Source organism: Aotus nancymaae, unplaced genomic scaffold (assembly GCF_030222135.1).
Source record: "Aotus nancymaae isolate 86718 unplaced genomic scaffold, 86718_ANA_hifiasm-v0.15.2.pri h1tg000058l, whole genome shotgun sequence".
Lineage (NCBI taxonomy): Eukaryota > Metazoa > Chordata > Mammalia > Primates > Aotidae > Aotus > Aotus nancymaae.
The window spans coordinates 33,910,001-33,929,716 of record NW_026988472.1 but is presented as its reverse complement, the minus strand read 5'-3'; the positions used below and the strand labels follow the sequence as shown (position 1 = coordinate 33,929,716).

At 37.9% G+C, this 19,716-nt stretch overlaps 1 protein-coding gene across 3 annotated transcripts in view; it reads left to right on the top strand.

The window, feature by feature from the left end:
- Positions 1–19,716, top strand: part of POLA1 (DNA polymerase alpha 1, catalytic subunit) — a 304,555-nt gene that overhangs the window by 179,666 nt on the left and 105,173 nt on the right. For all 3 annotated transcript variants that reach the window (XM_012448860.3, XM_012448859.3, XM_064364437.1), the window contains one exon: positions 11,974–12,090. In XM_012448860.3, coding sequence (XP_012304283.1) covers positions 11,974–12,090 — 117 coding nt within the window. The remainder of the gene's footprint in view (positions 1–11,973; positions 12,091–19,716) is intronic.

The window sequence follows — 19,716 nt, the reverse complement described above, 5'->3', positions numbered from 1 at the left end:
ATTTATTATTGAAAAGATTATGATTATATTATTTTTGAGGTTGTGTTTATCTACTAAAATATGATGTTGATTTTTATATTAATTTCTGAATACTCAGTTTATATTTTTAGATTGTTTTGTGAATTAGGATCTCTGAGTATTAAGTGGTTTTCAGCACATTGGTGATATTGTTTAACATCTTCCTCAAATAGCAAGCACATGCATTTCAACAGCTTTTGGGACAGTACTAAAGTTAATAATTTCTTAACAAGACAAATGTATGCTTTTTTGTTGTTATCATTATTTTCTCATCTTATGTTCTGGCATTTAAATTATGAAACTTTATCTCAGCATGTAGACTTACCTTGTGTTGCCAAGAGGAAAGAAGTGGCTTTTCTGCAAAGCCAAATACTTTTTACTTTATTGTCTGCTACGAAACAGCAGCTGATACCAGGAAAATGCCGTCTCATCATTGGGCCTGGGGTGTCCAAAAGAGGCAGGAAAAGAAAATGACTGTAGCTCCCTGTCTGCCCTGGCACTCTCCTCCTTTCTCTCATTTTCATTGCTGTGAAGAGCAGGAGAACAATATTCTGCAATTAAGGATTCCATTAAGTTGAAGAAAAGAGCAAATGGGGGATGTTTGTTCTCTAAGCTGAAAAAATTTGTCTGGGGTGGGGGTGATAGTGGTAGTGGTATGGAGAGAGGTGGGTGGAGAGACCAAGTCAGGGCTGTTTGTTGAATATACTGTTAAGGACTGTTACCATCCTAATTAATCAAGTTAGAAATTACAGCTGTAGTCGGTTTCCCCCCAATTCTTGTTATCAATTTTCTTCTCTTTTGAGACAAAGCAAATATAAATTTTGTGTTCATTTGTCATTCGTTCTTTGACTTCAGCATCTCTGAAAATAACAATGTAGCACAAAAGCCCAGTATTTACCTAGTTGTAATGTGGGTTGCCATGGTGTTTTGCAAATTATTGCAATTATGTTCACCATGCGAGTCGCCCTTGGTAACTGGCGAAAAAACTGATAATCCTGTTTTGAACAAAAGGTCAAATTGCTGAATAGAAAGTCTTGATTAACTAAAAGATGTACAAAGTGGAATTATTTCCTACCATTCAGAAATAGTTCTTGATCGGGTTTGGGGGAGGGGGTGAGTAAGTACATCTGATTACTGAAGTACAAAGCATTGAAAGGATGTTGTCTTGAGCCTTTCATGTAGTCTTAATGGTGGCTTTTTTGTCAAATTTACCCATTTGCGGCATTGAAAGAGGCAGCTGCATTTAAGCTGGAGAGACGGTGCTTTTTCAAGAGTTCAGTGCATGGAAAGTTCTCAGCAGTATCTGCAGTTTACTAGTAGCCCCTGGTCTATTAAAACTGATGTGCCGCATTTGAGCCCATTGCTCTCAGTACTTGTGAACCCCTCTGGCTGATGATCTAATAAAGTGCTCTTACTGGACAATCTCTGATCAGCTACTTAAAAAGGAGGCTGGAGGAGGGGACCAGAGGGAGAAGCCTCACAGGCAGTGAGTCTTGGTGCAGGCCAGAAGAGAGAAGACAAGAGTGGCTAAACTGAAAGGTTTGTCACCATGATGATTTGTGCTAAGGCATTTGCCACAGGGTTTTGGTTTTGTGCCCCAGATCTCCCAAATTGTGATCATACGTTTTTTTCTGAAGAGAAATTTTAGTTTTAAATTAGATAAGAAATTAGAAGTATCTTGGTCAAATGTTAAAATCTACCTTGCATTTGTTTCTTAAATTATACGCATTCAGAAAATATATAATCCTACATTCATGTAAAACCAAAAGTTTCCCATGTTGCGGCCAAAGGTTAGATGGATTTCATCTCTTCTGAATCTGGCAGAACATCTGCAGGGAGTGAATTTTGGAGGGAGGGAGTTCTTTTTTTTTTTTTTTTTTTAAATGACCACCTGAAAAATCAATTCTCAAAACTTTTGAGAGTGTGTGAAAGTGGCATGAAAGCAAAGCAAACCTTAACAAGTTTGTGGGTTTACATTCTACATCACCTAGCAACCTCCTGGCTCAGCCAGATCTCTTGTCTACCCTTAGTTCTGTTTACAGACTATTCAAACGGCCCTTTGAAACCATGAAAGATATTCAGTTTCATTAGTACCATTCTCAAGGAGAAAATAATTAAAGTTAAATGAACAAACATTGCCTGGTGATAGTTTGAACTCCATTCTGATTTTAAGATGTCCTTTGAGGCAGTAGTAGCTATAGTTCAGTTTTAACATTTGTCGTTCGCTACCCAAAGGCGTATCATATGAAACCATACCAATAAATACTAGTCTCTGAGCAAACAAACAATAAAAATCACTTTTAGCTAGACTTGAGCAAAGAAAAACTCTTCTGGTAAGAAGGTTTTAGGCGTGCATGCCATCCTGATTGAATTTTGTTTTATTTGATTCTTACCCCAGGACATCTGAGTTGATCTGTGTGCACACTGAATAAAGGCAGGGGAGAGGGCGTGGGGAACAAGGCACCTCTCTTTAAAACTGATTTATTACCTACCTTCAGAGACCTACCATCATAAAGAAAGATATTCATATTCTGTAAAAGACGGGGTGCATTTTAGTGCATGGCTTAATTTAATGTAGTATGATACTAATACTACTAATATATACCCTGCCACTTCCTCATTAAGAATTGCTTATGTGATTAAAATGACCTATTTTTGAAATTTTAGATTTAGTAAAAAAAAAATTTTTTTAATAACAGGTGATTTTTTTTCATGTTCCTTTTTTTTTTCCCCCATAGGCACATTCCCTAAAAATTCCTCTTGGCAGCAAGCATATACATGATATAGCTCAGACTGTTTTTCAGCTGTGTTACTGATTTGATTATATTGAAAGCTCTTGGCAAAACTGTCCCTTCTCTCATTAATAAGCTTTCTGATTATAAGAACAATATAAACTTGTTGTAGAAAATTTTGAAAATACAGAAATAAAAGAAGAAACCACAGAGATTACCAATGATTACATTGGAGAGTATTTCCTTCCAGTCTTTTTTTTTCCTGTGTATATAACGATGAAACCAAACCTTGAGTTCACTTTTGAAGTTTATTCATTATTGTGTGTACATAGCTAAGGTGGGTTTTTTCAGGAGTGAAGACTCGAGAGGCAGGAATGGTGATGGAAGTAATGAACAATTTTTCTTAGAGGTTTCATCACTAAAATATTAATATAATCACCAGAGTAACCATTTTACCATCTCATTGCATTTGATTCTTTCCTCCTTTCCCTTGTTGAAATGACTGTATGACTTACCTGACACATCCATTTATTACCATTCATGTTAGAAAGTCAGACGTTCATTGCAGTTGGAATATTACATCCCCAAGTCACTTGTAGCTTCACATAGGGGGAAAAATTATTTTATGAAAAGATTTGTAATATAATAGAGATTAATGGAAAGTGGTAAGGAAAATGCTTTCAGTTTCTCATATAAAATCAAAGCAGGGTGGCTAGAAAATCTTGTATTCTTGTTATTTGTATTTTGTTAGATCTCTAACATCCACAGTACATGACTGGGTTGCATGAGCACTTTGTGTTTTGTTGACAGTTGACAGACAAAGCAAAATTATTCCTGAAGCAAGGTACTGTGTACTTAGTTGTGACCTATTATAGCCTAAGAACGTAGCTTGCTTTTAGTTGGATGAATAGGGAGAGTATTTTACAGAATAGGCTTGAATATACTAAGAGAGGTTTTTAGTTGCCCATACAGAAAGATACTTGTCCTCCATTGAACTTTTTTCCCCAAAATGTAATTTTCCATATAAAGTCTTTTAAGTATATTTTCCCTGGTTGCTTGCATGGAGACAATTTTAACTGTTCTGATATTGTCCTGTAGGGGTAAAATACAATTGCTGGTAATTGTTGGTTTTCTGTGCTCACAGTATAACAGGAGAAGATGGCTTGCATGGGGACTCTTTAATGTACCTCAGGTACATCTTCTGATGCTCAAGCTCTGATTGCAAATTAAAATAGCAAGGCTATGGTATTGGATTTGATGTGAGGCAAAGCAGACCAAGTTGCTAATTTATCATGTAATATACAATTGCTGAGGTTGGAATTTGTCCACTTGTAGTGCTATTCTGTGTGTTTAAATGAGGACCACTGTTTGCATCCAACCTATCATAACAGTTTGGGAGTGCTCCATTATCCTTTCAGCAAACTGATGGCAGAGTCTGGTCCTTGTACAAATGATAAGATCAATAACTTTCAAATAACTTGGATGAAATGACATATGACTGTTCATTTAAAGAGATGTCTTACTTAAAAAATCAATTTTAATAATATTTAAAATTCTTACATTGACCGATAAGGCACTTTCTACTTCTGTTTTGTTTGATAATTTTGTTCAAAATATTTTTGTATTAACTTTGGTGAATAGTTATTTTATGTATTTATTTTTCCTGATTTACTCTTTCATCTCTTATCCTAGCACCTCTCTGGGACTTAATAATCACTCTTTGACATGCCAGCATGCTGCAGTGTAGAAGATTTAACTTTAAAAGCAAAATTATATTCCTGTTAAAACTTCCCCTGGAGATCTTAGGGAAATTTTTTCCCAGTTTTGGGTACAAATGTGGGTCAGAAAGCAATTTGTTTTTTGATATTTCTGGAAATTCCAAATCACAACATGTCATTCTTCAAAAGCAGCTGTGGGCCCATACTGTGCACTATCTATAAGAAGGCCCATTTTTTGCCGCTGGGGATAATTCTGTGGCAGAAAAATGTGCCTGCAAGGGAACCCCGGAACATTTATAAATGGTTTAGGGTGAAAAGAGAGTCTGATGTTCTCAAAGGGCATCTAGTTTTGGGAGAAGGGTGGTTAATGGCCATTATTGAAAACTAGTAATAATCTGATGAACTCTAAAAAAGCATGCATGCTGGCAGACCCTGTCCTGTGACCCTGTCACTGCACTCCTGGTGAGCCATTACAATTTAAACTAAATCGTACGTCACTGCAGAACTGTGTTGTCTCTTGAAAATCTGTGAATCCTGAAATAAAGCAAAGACAGCCTCCTCTTCCCCCACTGCCTGTTTTGCCATCTATCTTCACTATATTTTAGTTTGATCGGGAAAAAATATGAAAATTTAACTTATATTGACTACATAGTTGTAATATTTTGCAATCAAATTGAGAAGCAGCACCATCTAGTCTTACCATTTATCCATTACTTTAGTTCTCCGTTTTGTAATAATACCAGATGGAAGCTGACCAGGCTCTTTCCTGGTTAAAATGGTGCATTTTTAATAGTGCATTGTCAGCTGTAGCTTAGCAATAATGTTCCCAAGTACCAGAGACAGGATAATAACAATATTTTACATTTCTTAACATTTTTGTGAGTTTTCTTATTTGATCCTCTGAACAGCCCTAATAGAGTATAAATACTATTACCTCCTGTTTTATAAATGAGGAAACTGAGGCTCAGAAAGAGGTTCAGCAAGTTGCACAAAATTATCTGTTAGGAAATGGGAGGAAAGAAACCCTATTCGAGTGCGGTTTTTCATAACTTCAATTCTGTATTCTTCACTGAATGTGAACCTTTGTGGTAGAGACTGGGGAGGACACTACTGGCTCCAAAACAGATTGTTCCCCAGGGGACTGACTATCCAGTTAGCTGGGCAAAACAAGATGGTAAAATAAGATGGTTAAGGGACAGCGCACCACAGTGTATGCTCGGCATTAGGTAGAATGGAGGAGAAATCCCTGTGGATCAGGAAAATTTCACAAAAGACGAATGGAACTGATCAAGGAATGGACCTTTTAGGCAGAGGTTCTCCAGCCTGTGTAATGATGAGGAGGTGAAAACAGGCAAAATGTGGTGAGTAGAGTATGAAAACCAATCTGATTGGGCAATGAGTTTGTGTAAGAGAATGATGAGAAAGGGCAGGGGAGCGGGATGAGGTTGTAAGGATTTGAAAGCCAGGCCAATGAATTTGTTCTTAAAATTGTCTATGGAAGATATATGATTGGGAGATGGGAGTGGAGAGCCCTTTGTGTTAGATGTGAGAGAGAACTGAGTCAGGGAAACCAGGGAAGAGGCTATTGCAATAGAACGATCTGAGGTCTGGCTTTGGTGAGGTTGATGGTAATGGGACTATAAAGGAAAAACGAGTGGGCAAACTTGGTGACTGATTGGGATTGAGAGGAGATGGGCCCACTGTATATTTGATTCGAGTATGCAAACTACTGTGCATTGCTATTTTGCTTATTTTTTATAAACTTGTTCCTCTATATTTTTATCTTATTGCTTTCATTCATTTATTCAGAGGACTTCCAAAAATATAATTTCAAGTTTATAGATTTAAGGGGTACATATGTAGGTTTGTTACATGGGTATATTGTATGACACTGAGGTTTTGGGTACAAATAATCCTGTCACCCAGGTAGTGGGTATAGTACCCAAGAGGTCGTTTTTCAGCCCTTGCTTCCCTCCCCTCTTTAATAGCTCCGGAATCTGTTGCTATCTTTATGTTCATGTGTACCCAATGTTTAGCTCCCACTTATAAATGAGAACATGTGGTATTTGGTTTTTTGTTCCTGCATTAATCTGCTTAGAATGATAGCCTCTAGTTGCATCCGTGTTGCTGCAAAGGACATGATTTCATTCTTCTTTATGGCTGCATACTGTTCCATGGGGTGTGTGTGTGTGTGTGTGTGTGTGTGTGTGTGTGTGTGTGTGTGTATACACATAGACATTTTCTTTATCCAGTCCACTGTTGATGAGCACCTAGGTTGCTTCCATGTCTTTTCTGTCTTGAATAGTGCTCCAGTGAACATATGAGTGCATGTGTCTTTTTTGTAGAACAGTTTATCTTCTGTTGGATATATACTCAGTAATGCAATTCCTGGGTCGAATGGTAGCTCTTTTTTAAGTTCTTTGAGAAATCTCCAAACTGCTTACCACAGTGGCTGAACTGATTTACATTCCCACCAACAGTGTATAAGCGTTCCCATTTCTCTGCAGCCTTGCCAGCATCTGTTATTTTTTGTCTTTTTAATAATAGCCATTCTGACTAGTGTGAGATGGTATCCTATTGTGGTTTTGATTTGCATCTCTCTGATGATTAGTGATATTGAGCATTTCTTCATACGCTTGTTGGCTGCTTATATGTCTTTTGAGAAGTATCTGTTCATGTCCTTTGCCTACTTTTTAATGGGGTTATTTGGTTTTCACTTGTTGAGTTGTTTAAGTTCTTTATAGGTTCTGGATATTAGACCTTTGTTAGATGCATAGTTTGCAAATATTTTCTCCCATTCTATGAGTTGTCTGTTTATTCTGTTGATAGTTTCTTCAAAAGATATTTTTGAGGGCCTCATGCTCCACAATTTCAGATCTAGATGATTTCTGTGTGTATAGCCTTCTAAAAATACAAATGTACACAAACGAATAACAGTTTGTGTTTAAGGTGCAACTACTAGGAACGCCTCAGTTACAAGTGGAAATTGATTCCTTTTTAACATGTGCAGACAGAAGCCATTTTAGTTGAGGCCTCAGAAATATAATTTAGCAATCAGAACCAATCAGCATTTGACACAATTTCATACACAATGATTTTAAGGAATTAGTGATGCTGAGATTAAAGCAACAAGTGATAGAGCTTGGCATATTTTGGTAAAGGTTTGTTTTGCTATTGGACAGGCTGACTTTACCTCTTTTGAACTTTCTGTTTACAAATGTGGTTAAGCCAGGCAACTGAACATTTATTGACCTTATTTCTATTGGTTGTTATAATTTGCATGTGGTATTACATAATAAAATCACATATTTGGATAGCAGACATCCTTAAAATGATTTAGAAGTTTTTATTAAAATCCAAACCTTTTTCTAAGATTGGCTTCCAAGAAACTACACTTTTATTTAAAAATGTCCTCTTCCATTGACTTGTCAATATAGCCCTGGGCTGTACAGGCTATATGTTATTTCTGAAAAGTAAGTTTTATCTTTGTGAGTGTTAAATCAAAGTGAACTTATATTAGTATTTTCATTTGGTTTGTTTTTATCACCCTTAAGAGACAAAATTCAGTATGAGATCTTAGAAGATTTGCGTCATCATGGAATATTTTCAAATACCTGGTATATTATTTTTATTTAAAAAAATGTGTTTGAGACAGGATTTCACTCTGTCACCCTGGCTGGAGTGCTGTGGCGCAGTCACAGCTCACTGCAGCCTCAACTAACCGGGCTCCAGCCGTCTTCCTACCTCAGCCTCCTGAGTAGCTGTGACTGTAGGCACATATCACCACTCCCAGCTAATTTTTGTATTTTTGGTAGAGACAGGGTTTTCTCATGCTGCCGCCGCTGGTCTTGAACTCCTGAACTCAAGCAGTCCACCTGCCTCGGCCACCCAAAGTGCTGGGATTACAGGCATGAGTCACCATGCCCAGCCTATATTTATTTTTTAACAGCACAAATGTTCCTTGAAGGTTAGATTTAGCTAGCTGGTTAGCATTTGTTGGGGAAACAAAGGGTTAAACCAAATGTACTTTACAAAATTGAATTGAAGCAAAGCATATATTTAATATGATTAGGGCCTATTTCCTACATAGAAGAGTTTTGTTTAAAATACACCATGACCAAAAGCTTAATTATCAAAATAAAACAAGAAGCATAAAGAGTTACAGACTTCTAATATTTTTTTCAGCCCCAGTTCCCTTCACACAGTTATCAGCATGTTTAATTTCCATGCATAATAGCACTAGTTATTGTTGTCATTTGTAAAGGGAGATTAACAGATAGTAAGTACAAACAAACCCAAATAAGCACTGAATAGAGAGGTGACAAAGGAAAAAAGACCTCTTTAATGTTAATTATAACTGTTAGGAAGTCTAGACAAATTATATTATCTGTTTTCTATATGATTTGAAAGGACATTTAGTTAGTACCTCTGTCAGAGCTAGAGTTAGGTGTTTGCTTTAAAAACAGGTGAGATGATAACTTAGCATCTCCCTGGTTGGCAGCTCCCCTAGTGAGTTGTGAAGTTGTAAATTGACAGAATCAAGTTTAAAAAACATCTGAAAAGAACTCTGTGGTTTTTGAACATTGTATTTTTAAAATTTAAAAATAATTGTAATATCCAGGTTATATTTTGGAACTGAGTAATTTCTTGTCTCAAAACATGGTAGGTGTTACCTGTCTGCTTAGTTTTTTAAATTTTGTTTAGAATTGGATGAATTGCAGCTATGACTGGCAGTGTTAACGAACTACATGTTCCAAAGCATATAAAGCCTCAGATATCAAATATAAAGTAAAAAACCCAAATGAATGATAAAGGAGTGGTCCAGTCCTGTACGGTTTGTTTCTTTTATTAATATATCTGAATGGGTACTTCAAGAAACAGCTAGTCTTACTTTTAGTGTTTATAGGCTACATTTAAAATGTAATACCTGTTCCTGCTGTCCACTATTCCCCACTGTATCCGCCATGCCTAGAATAGACTAAACGAAAGTATCTTTTTTTCTTTTTTTCTTTTTTTTTTTTTTTTTGAGACACAGTCTCATTCTGTTGCCCAAGCTGGAGTGCAATGGCACGATCTCGGCTCACTGCAACCTCTGCCTCCTGGGTTCAAGTGATTCTTCTGCCTCAGCCTCCTGAGTAGCTGGGACTACAGGCAAACGCAACCATGCCTGGCTAATGTTTTGTATTTTTAGTAGAGACGGGCTTTCACCGTGTTAGCCAGGATGATCTCGAGCTCCTGACCTCGTATTTGCCCACTCGGCCTCCCAAAGTGCTGAGATTCTAGGCGTGAGCCACCACACCCAGCCAGTATCTTGTTTCTTTCATTCTAAGGAGCTGATTGTGAGCTGCACTCTTGACTTAACAGCTTTTTTGAAGGAACTAAAGTACATTATTAAGCTGTACATGTCCGTTATAAATGCATCTGAGTTTCAGAAATATTAAAATGTGAATATAAATGTCTCTTTAAATCATGAAGATGTTGTAATACACCCTCAAAATTAAAACAAACAGCTGCCTGTGACTCAGAACCACTGATTCTTTTTTCTTGTTCCTAATCTTTTGCTGTGGTCGTAGTAGTTTATCTCAGACACTAATCTATCCCGTCTCTGTATTGTTAGCATTTATAGTTGGTACCACACAACTTGGTTCTCAAAGTCAAACCATACTGAATTGCTTCTATAGTCTTTATATGTGTGGACCTTGCTGTCCTATTTAGATTGTAATTTCCTGAAAGTGTACCTGCGGCCGTTTTGCCTATTCTTCACAATATTTAATATAATTCTGGGCATTTATTACAAGTTTCATTAAGAAATCATTGAGACCCTCCTCTACCTGAGAAGCTTATATTAAATTTTAAAATAGTTTAGCCTTGAATGAAGGTAGGAATAATGCTTACTGTGTGTGTATTGACTAGATGAATTTTATATTCTTTAAAGGTAGCATAATTTTTTTTAGTCATAAAGCTCTGTAATATACTTTCCCTTTTTGTGATAGTCTTTAATGGATCTAGAAGAACTGATTCTTGGTGCTTTCCCCTGAGTTTTGTTATAGCTACTTCCAAGAAAAGTCTATTCTGAGGAATGAGGTCAAGCAACACAGCAGCAAGTGAGGGCATCCCTCAACTTTGGATTAGCTAGCACCACATGGAAACATTAGTGGCAGACTAAAGTACCTGACTTAATGAAGCAACACTCATGTATCTACTGCTCTTGTCTAAGGGGAAAAGACCAAGAAGATGTTTGGTCTAGAAACAGGGAATGGAGTTATGCATGTTACTGATTCCTTTATTAATGATATCACGGCATAGCTCTTTCTGGCCTTCATTCTTTGACATATGTTGTTCTTTCTGCATAAGTTGTCTTTTCTGTCTTCTCTACCTACCAAACTTCTACTCATTCTTCAAGACTAGTTCAGAAGTTGCCGTGTCTCAAAATGTTCCAGGATCTACAGATAGTCAGGTCCCTACTGGGGATTCCCCAGGTGAGAACACCATGGGAGGAGGCAGCAGCATACCTTGCTCACCTTTATACCCCAGCACCTTACCCTAACATTTGCCATATGCCTCTGTGGCAATACATGTAGCATCAAAGCACCTTGGTGCCTTAGTGTGAACAACTGAGCTTTGTTTGACCCCATTTGTGAAGTCTTGTCTTCTTTGTTTAACAGATAACATTTTCTAAGAAACACAATGCTGATTTAAGGTCATAGGCATAGTCTTATCACATCACTATGAGAAAATTCAAAAAACAGCAAGGGAGAGTAACTGAAGAAGAAAGGTGAGAAGAGGTTTCTAAAAGACAAAGAAGTGAGCAATAGCTGTAGTATTTCAAACCTCTGGAAAATACTGGTCAGTTGAAGTTGTCCTTGAAAACACTGCAGCTAGTTTTATGTCTCCAGAAAGTACATATAGGAGAATCTATTTTTGTTTACATGAAATAATTGATTTTATTTATTAAATGTTTCTTTTATGCCAAATATAGTTTTAGATGCTCTAAATGTGTTGCATCATTGCAACAACCCTATACGGTAAGTAAGCACTGTGGTATCCATTTTACAGAGAAGGAAGCAGCACGGCAATTAAGTAACTAGCCAGAAGTCACTCAGTTATTGGGAAGGTTATACGTCTATGTGGTGCATTCTTTACTTTGGTAGTGGCCTTTACTAAGGAACTAAAACACGCTGGTTTACATTCTGCCTGTAGTAGAAGCTTTTGTTGGGAGGTTTTGATATATTTGAGTGGGAAGGGTATTTCTTTTAAAAAAAGAAATAACAACTCGTGTGTGTTTTTGTTTTTTTTTTTTTTTAAACTTGATGGGTTTCCTAACTTCTAAGTTTGGGGCATAGATCTAATTAACATGTCAGGAGAGAGAGATAACTAGAGCTATGTCAGAATTTCTGAGAAAAGATTAAATAAAATGAGTCTATCTTGATAACCAAAAAAAGGTTTATTATTTGTATTTGTGGATCGTTATGATAAGTCTGAAGATTTCCCTTCTTTCTCTCCAGGGCTGGTTGATATGTGAGGAGCCAACCTGTCGTAATCGAACTCGGCACCTTCCCCTTCAGTTCTCCCGTACTGGGCCTCTTTGCCCAGCCTGCATGAAAGCTACACTTCAACCAGAGGTAACATTCTCATAATGCTAAAGGACCATGTAGAACAGGGTAGAGGGCTGCTTGCTTTGAGACGTAGATGCTGAGTATTTGCCCTATGGAGACACCCTACCTACCATATGATCATACTACTCTTTTGTTTTAAAAAAAAAAAAAATACAGATTTCAAAAAGATTTATGCTTTCTTTTTTTACATGTCATGAGCAATACTGTATTTGTATTTAAAAGGGAAACTGACTAGTTATCATATGGGTTATACAGATTTCTTTGGTTGCCACTACATTATTACAAAAGAAGACATGGTCATTCCATTCTAGAAACTGCTATCATCTTTGGACTTGATCAGAATCCCATTTGTAAGAGCCAGAAAACCTCCCAATTCTGTACCATGCATGGTTTATTTTGTGGGTTTTTTTAGTCCCCTCTGCTGGATTAGTTGTTTGTAAGTAGCTGCATACATCAATATTTCTCAAGCCATTTTTCTTTTTTTGTTGTTGTTTGTTTTGTATTTTGTTGTTGTTCTTGTTTCTGTTTTTTTTTTTTTTTTTCTGTGAGTCGGAGTCTCGCTCTGTTGCCAAGCTCGAGTGCAGTGGTGTGATCTCGGCTCACTCAACCTCCACCTCCCAAGTTCAATCGATTCTCCTGCCTCAGCCTCTCAAGTAGCTGGGACTACAGGCATACGCCACCACGCCGGGCTAATTTTTGTATTTTTAGTAGAGACAGGATTTCACCATGTTGGCCAGCATGATCTCGATTTCTTGACCTTGTGATTCGCCTGCCTCGGCCTCCCAAAGTGCTGATATTACAGGCATGAGCCACCGCACCCAGCCTGTTTTGCCTTTTTGAGATGGAGTCTAGCTCTGTCGCCTCGGCTAGAGAGCAGTGGCCCAATCTCGGCTTACTGCGTTGTCCACTTCCCAGGTTCAACTGATTTTCCTGTCTCTGCCTCCTAAGTAGCTGGGACTACAGATGTGTGCCACCACACCTGGCTAATTTTTGTATTTTTAGTAGAGATGAGTTTCACCATGTTGGCCAAGCTTGTCTCGGACTCCTGACCTCAGGGGATCTGCCTGCCTCAGCCTTCCGAAGTGCTGGGATTACAGGCATGAGCCACCGTGCCCAGCCACTCAAGCCATTTTTCTACTGTAATATACACACCTGAGGTATAAGACATGCTGTCATTAGTGACTCCCAACTGGAAAGCATAGCATCTGGAAACACCTCTCTGGTAATTAAGATGACTTCCCTCTGTTGACCCCTTTGAGCATCTTCGACCCAAACAGCATTTCCCAAACTGTAGTGAGAAGTTTGCAGGTCTTTTGAGCAAAGAAGGTTTTGTGATCAAGTACGTCTAGCAGATGCTGGGCTAGCCAAAATTAAACAAGTTTATTGTAGATCTTCTCAGAACCTAAAATATGATAATGTACAGTCTGTCTCACTAGGACAGGTCCATAATGTGCTTCACTTTCCAAATTCGTCTAGCTTGAAGATTTAGAAGGTTTTTAGTGAGAGGAAGGTGAGACTTGGGACGCTGTTGTTTATTTACTTATTTTGTAAATGCAGAGGCAGGCCTATAATCAAGTTTTGACTTCAAATTTTTCTGCTCAAAAGGGTTGATACACAGACTAGTTTTAGAAAAATATGTACACCCATTTTTAGAAATGGAATCTTGCTATGTTGTCCAGGTTGGAATGCAGTGGCTATTCACAGGCACAATCATGGCTCACTGCATCCTTGAATTCCTAGGCTCGAGTAATCCTCCTGCCTCAGCCTTCTGAGTAGCTGGGACTACAGGCACTTGCCCAGCTGGAAATATTTTATTTTAAAAAAATAATGGCTTTTAATTTTAGGGTAATATATCATTTCCCAAAATGTGGCGAGTAGTCAGGAACTGCAAATAGCTACCATCATTGTGTATTCAGTTGTTCTTTTGCATATCCATATGTATTTTTTACATGGTTGCCATCACGATGAAGATATGCTCTTGTATCACATTTATCTTTTGTCAAGCATTCTTCTCTGTTGCACTTCGTTTTCAATACAAAAAAAAATTTTTTTTTTTTGAGATGGAGTCTCAACTCTGTTGCCCAGACTGGAGTGCAATGACAGTCTTGGCTCACTGCAACCTCAACCTCCCAGGTTCAAGCAATTCTCCTGTCTCAGCCTCCTGAGTAGCTGGGATTGTAGGTACATGCCACCACACCCAGCTAATTTGTATTTTTAGTAGAGACAAGGTTTTCACCATGTTGGCCAGGCTGCTCTTGAACTCCTAACTCGTGACTCACCCGCCTTGGCTTCCCAAAGTGCTGGGATTACAGGCATGAGCAACCACGCCTGGCCTCCAGCACCAAAAATTTTTAAACACAAATTTATACCTCTTATTGGGCATTTTAAGCTACTTTTCAATAACTCTTCACTGGAAATTTTGTAATGAATATTTTTCTACTTAAATGATTTTTTCTTTATTTGACATTTAGGATAAATTCTGATTTTTTCTTTATTTGACATTTAGGATAAATTCTTATCAACAATACATACGTACATTGCTTAAATACAATATGCTCATGATTTATATTGCCAAATTGCTTTCCTAATGGGGTATCCCAACTTATGCTGTGTACCAGTAGTTTATGAACATACTAGTTTTACAATAGCCTTTCTAGCATTTAGACACTATCATTTATTTTTTTAAAACCAATTTGATAAGCATAAAATGTTCCTTGCCCTTTTTTTGGTATTCCTTTGATGATTAGCAATTTTTAAAAAAAATGTGGAACATGTTAGAATTAGCTGTCATAGTGAATTATTTTTACGTCAGTCTTGTCTCAAGACTTGCATCAGCAGGTGCAGAGAGAGAACAAAAGTATATATATTTAGTGTGACTCATCAATCCGGTTGTAGGCTTTAAGAGAATCACTTGCTTCTTGAACTGATGCTGCCTTTGAGACTTTTTAAGTATCTAACTCCTAACTCATCAAGTTAAGTTCAGTGAAAATTGAATTACTTCTTAGAAAATCAACCAGTTTTATGATTGCATTCTTGGTAAGAGAAGGTAAAAGGTTAGTGTATAACCATTAGATTGTTAAGCTATTATTAGACTGATACATTTTGATGATGATGTTAATAGTAGTTTAATATATCAGGTTATCTCTTATTATTTAATAATCTTTTTAAATTTCATAGTGACTTGTTTTTTTCTTCATATCCTTGTCGTTCTCAAAACTGCGGCGTTTTAGGCATGTGTTTCTCAAGGTTATCAGCTATTCTTCCCAAGGAGAAGCTTTTGTAGATTAGCTCCTCTGGTTCCAGTGCCTCTCAGGATATGACACTGTGGAGTTACTCAGTTTCAGAGCAGGCTGGTTGGTGATACTTTTCCTTAGCCATTCCTGAACAGGGACCTTGACAGTGGGACTTAGGACACTCTTATGTACTCAATTTTGAGTTGCTAATAATGGGCGAGGAATTTTTAAATTCTGTTTGTGAGGTTCCTGGGCTTTTCTAGTAGAAGGGAAAAAACCCATTTTTCCAAAATCAATTTCTAGAGAAGTTCGAAAAACAATTGTGCAGTGGACAGAATTATTGTAATCACCAGAGGGTTTTCAAAACCTCTGGTATTTTGCAGGATTATAATTATCTGGTTCTTAAGCTCTCAGTTGCTCTGTCTCAATCATACCTTACTTTCATTTAATAATTATTTATTAAACACCTACATTCTAAGGCACTTTGCTAGGTGCTAGAAACATGTTAATGAACAGAACATTTCTTTATTTATAAAACTATTTTAACATTACATAGATTATATAAAATTAATATCCGTGGGCAAAAATCGGCATTTATAAATGTCTATTTGGACAGAACACTAGACATTCCTAGTGGTAGACTAGTGGGATCTTTATGTTGTTCAAGTTTGATGGTAAAGCACTAGCCTCTTAATGTGCCAGTCTCACTCATCTGCACATAATAAACCTGCTCTCATGTAGTCCTAGGTTGCAGTTGACTTGAGTACTTTCCAGAATTGACTTGACAATAAATATTTTCGTCTCCCTCCCCCTCCTCTCCCCCTCCCCCTCCCCTCTCCCTCCCTCGCTCTTTCTTCCCTACCCCTCTCCCTCCCTCCCTTTCTCTTCTCCCCCTTCCCTCTTCCCCTTCCCTTCCCTCTTTTCCTTTTTTTTTTTTTTTTGTCTGGAGACAGAGTCTCACACTATTGCCCAGGCTGGAGTGTAGTGGCATGATCTGTACTCACTACAACCTCCACCTTCTGGGTTCTAGTGATTCTCCCGCCTAAACTTCCTGAATAGCTAGGATTACAGGCGTCCACCACCACGCCTGGCTGATTTTTTGTATTTTTAGTAGAGACGGGGTTTCACTATGTTGGCCAGGCTGTTCTTGAACTCCTGCCCTCGTGATCCACCCACCTCGGCCTCCAAAGTGCTGGGATTATATGCCTGAGCCATTCCACCTGGCCTTGTATCTCTTTATTTTAAGAATGTAGTTTTGACTTTTTAATGTAGCGAAATGTGTATGGATGTGTATGGAATCCCTTCACAGAGGATTCTGTATCAGTAATTCACCAAAAATAAAGCTTTCTGGTTTTGTTGTTGTTATTATTATTATTATTATTAATCTTTAATTGTAGAACTAGGATTTCAAACCAAGTTAAACTTTTTCTCATTAACACATTCATTCTTGATGTAGAGCTGAGAAAATGTCTGTATGTGGCTCTCTTGGTCATGGTAGAAATAATCTGTGAAATTGCACATTCCCTGGAGCAGGAACAGTATAGTGGAACCCTGTATTCAATTATTTAATCAACTAAATTTCTGGAAGATCCCTTATAAGGAAAGGAGTGAAATGACTTCTAGTACTACTTTGGGAAACCACCTTGTGTTTCTCACATTTTCCTCATGTGTAAAATTGCTAAGGTCTTGTATAACAGAACACGTATACCATATAGGACTTCTGTTTTTAAAGGGAGAGGAGAAATAATGAACTTATAATCATCATATGTTACCATTTCAAAATGGCTATGGCTGAACAAATTATTAATTTGATGAGTAGGTTAGGGACAGTTAGAATGTTGCCAAGCTACTTGGGGCAGTTTCTTTTTTCATAAGAAAACATGAACATAATTGTGGTCTCTTAAGGCAGTAAGCATGAGTCCATGTAGGAAGAGAACCTTAGAACTATGACTTAAAGTCTGAAACCTAGTCATTGGTTATTCTCCAGTAGGGAAGGGTAGTTGACCACGAAGGGTCTTTTGGAGCTCTCCTTTGTTATTTTGACATGCTTATTTGATGCAAAGAGATTACTAAATTCTATGTACAGCTTCTCTTACTGTGAAACACATGCTAGCAGCCTTTTTCAATGTACATTTTTTTATTGAAGTGTAATTCACATAACATAAAATTAACTATTTTAAAGTGAACCATACAGTAGCATTTAGTACGTTCATAATGTTGTGTGTTTACCACCTCTATCTAGTTCCAAAACATTTTCATCACCCCAAAGAAAATTCCATATCCCTTAAGCAGTCATTCTCCATTTTCCTCTCCTTCTAGCCCCTGTTGTCACGTATGGATTTTGCCTACTTTGAATATTTTCGTAAATGAAATTATACAATATGTAACCTTTTGTGTCTGGTATCTTTCACCTTGCATAACGTTTTTGACGTTCATCTATGTTGTAGCATATGTTAGTACTTAATTCTTTTTTATGGCCAAATAATATTCCATTGAATAGATATGCCACAATGTGTTTATCTGTTCATCCATTGATGGACATTTGGATTGCTTTGTCAGTATACTTTTAAAGTTTATTTTTTTATTTTTTTGAGACAGAGTTTCGCTCTCGTTACCCAGGCTGGAGTGCAATGGCGTGATCTCGGCTCACCACAACCTCCGCCTCCTGGGTTCAGGCAATTCTCCTGCCTCAGCCTCCTGAGTAGCTGGGATTACAGGCACGCACCACCGTGCCCAGCTAATTTTTTGTATTTTTAGTAGAGACGGGGTTTCACCATGTTGACCAGGATGGTCTCGATCTCTTGACCTCGTGATCCACCCACCTCGGCCTCCCAAAGTGCTGGGATTACAGGCGTGAGCCACCGCGCCCGGCCCTAAAGTTTATTTTTAATTAAGTAGAAAGGTCTTACATTTGGCCTGAATTTTTTTTCTGTGGCTTACTCATTGGTCCTACTTCAGCTGATTGGTACTACACAGTCTAGCAACTGATCCCTTTCTCTGTGTCTGCCTTCAGTAAGCACTTATTCAGCACCTATTCAATGACAATTTTATGAGAGCCTCTTAGACATATGAAGGTATCTATCTTCTTGAATGTTCCCCTGCTAGACCCAGTATTCCTAGGCCTTCAGTTATTTCTCTAGAGCTCTGCTTTCAAAATAATGATCCTATTAAAGTCTTTGCGCCTTGATACAGTGAGGAGCCCAAAACTACATGTGGTATTTTAGGTGCTCCCACTAGCACTAGTATGGAGCAGAAAAAAACCTGTCACTGCTACCTTTTCTAGGTAGTAAATTTCTGTCAAGTCTATTCAGAATTGTGTTAACTTTCTTTGCATCCATATTTGCAGTGTTTTCCATTTTGAGCATTCTCTAAACTAAAATGCCTAGCAATTTTTTTTGCATATGCAGCTGCTAAGCCATATCTTATCATGAATTTTTTGGACCAAATGGCTTATTTAGACCTAAGTGTAAGACTTCAGTAGGTAGTATATTAACAAAGTACTACAAACTAGGTGGCTTAAAATAATAGAAATGTATTGTCTCACAGCTCTAGAGGCTAGATGTCTGAAATCCAGGTGTTGGCAGGGCCATTTTCCCTCCTAAACTTACAGGGGAATCCTTCCTTGCCTTTTCTAGCATCTGCTAATCCTTGGCTTGTGTATGCATCACTTCAATCTCTGCTTCTGTTGTCACATGGCCATCTTCTCCCCTGTGTGTCCCTCTTCCTCTTTTTCTTATAAGGACACCAGTCTCATATTGGACTAAGGCCCACCCTAATTCACTGTAACTTTGTCTTAATTTGATTTCCTACACCAATACCCTATTTTCTTTTCTTTTCTTTTCCTTTCCTTTTCTTTTTTTTTTTTGAGATGGGATCTGACTCTATCACCCAGTCTGGAGTATAGTGGGACAATCACAGCTCACTAAAGCCTAAACCTCCTGCGCTTAAGCGATCCTTCCAAGTATCTGGAATTACATGTGTTTGCCACCACACCTGGCTAATTTTTATATTTTTTGTAGAAATGGGGTTTTGCCACGTTGCCCAGGCTGGTCTTGAAATCCTGGGCTCAAGCGATCTGCCTGCCTTGACCTCCCAAAATGCTGAGATTACAAGCGTGAGCTACTGTGCCCATCCCCTATTTTCTAATAAGGCCACATTCATAGGGACTTGGGGTTAGGACTTGAACATACCTTTTTAGGGATACAATTCAACCCATAACAGGTAGGAATTGCACTGAGCTAAAAGTAATGGAGACCAAAACTAACAGTAGCTTCAAAAGAACAGACATTTAATTCTCTTAGAAACATTAATTTCTTATCATGTGAAAGAAATCCAGGTTTGGGCTATCCAGTATTGCTCTTGTGGGTCCACAGTATCATCAGGGAATAGGCTCTTCCTG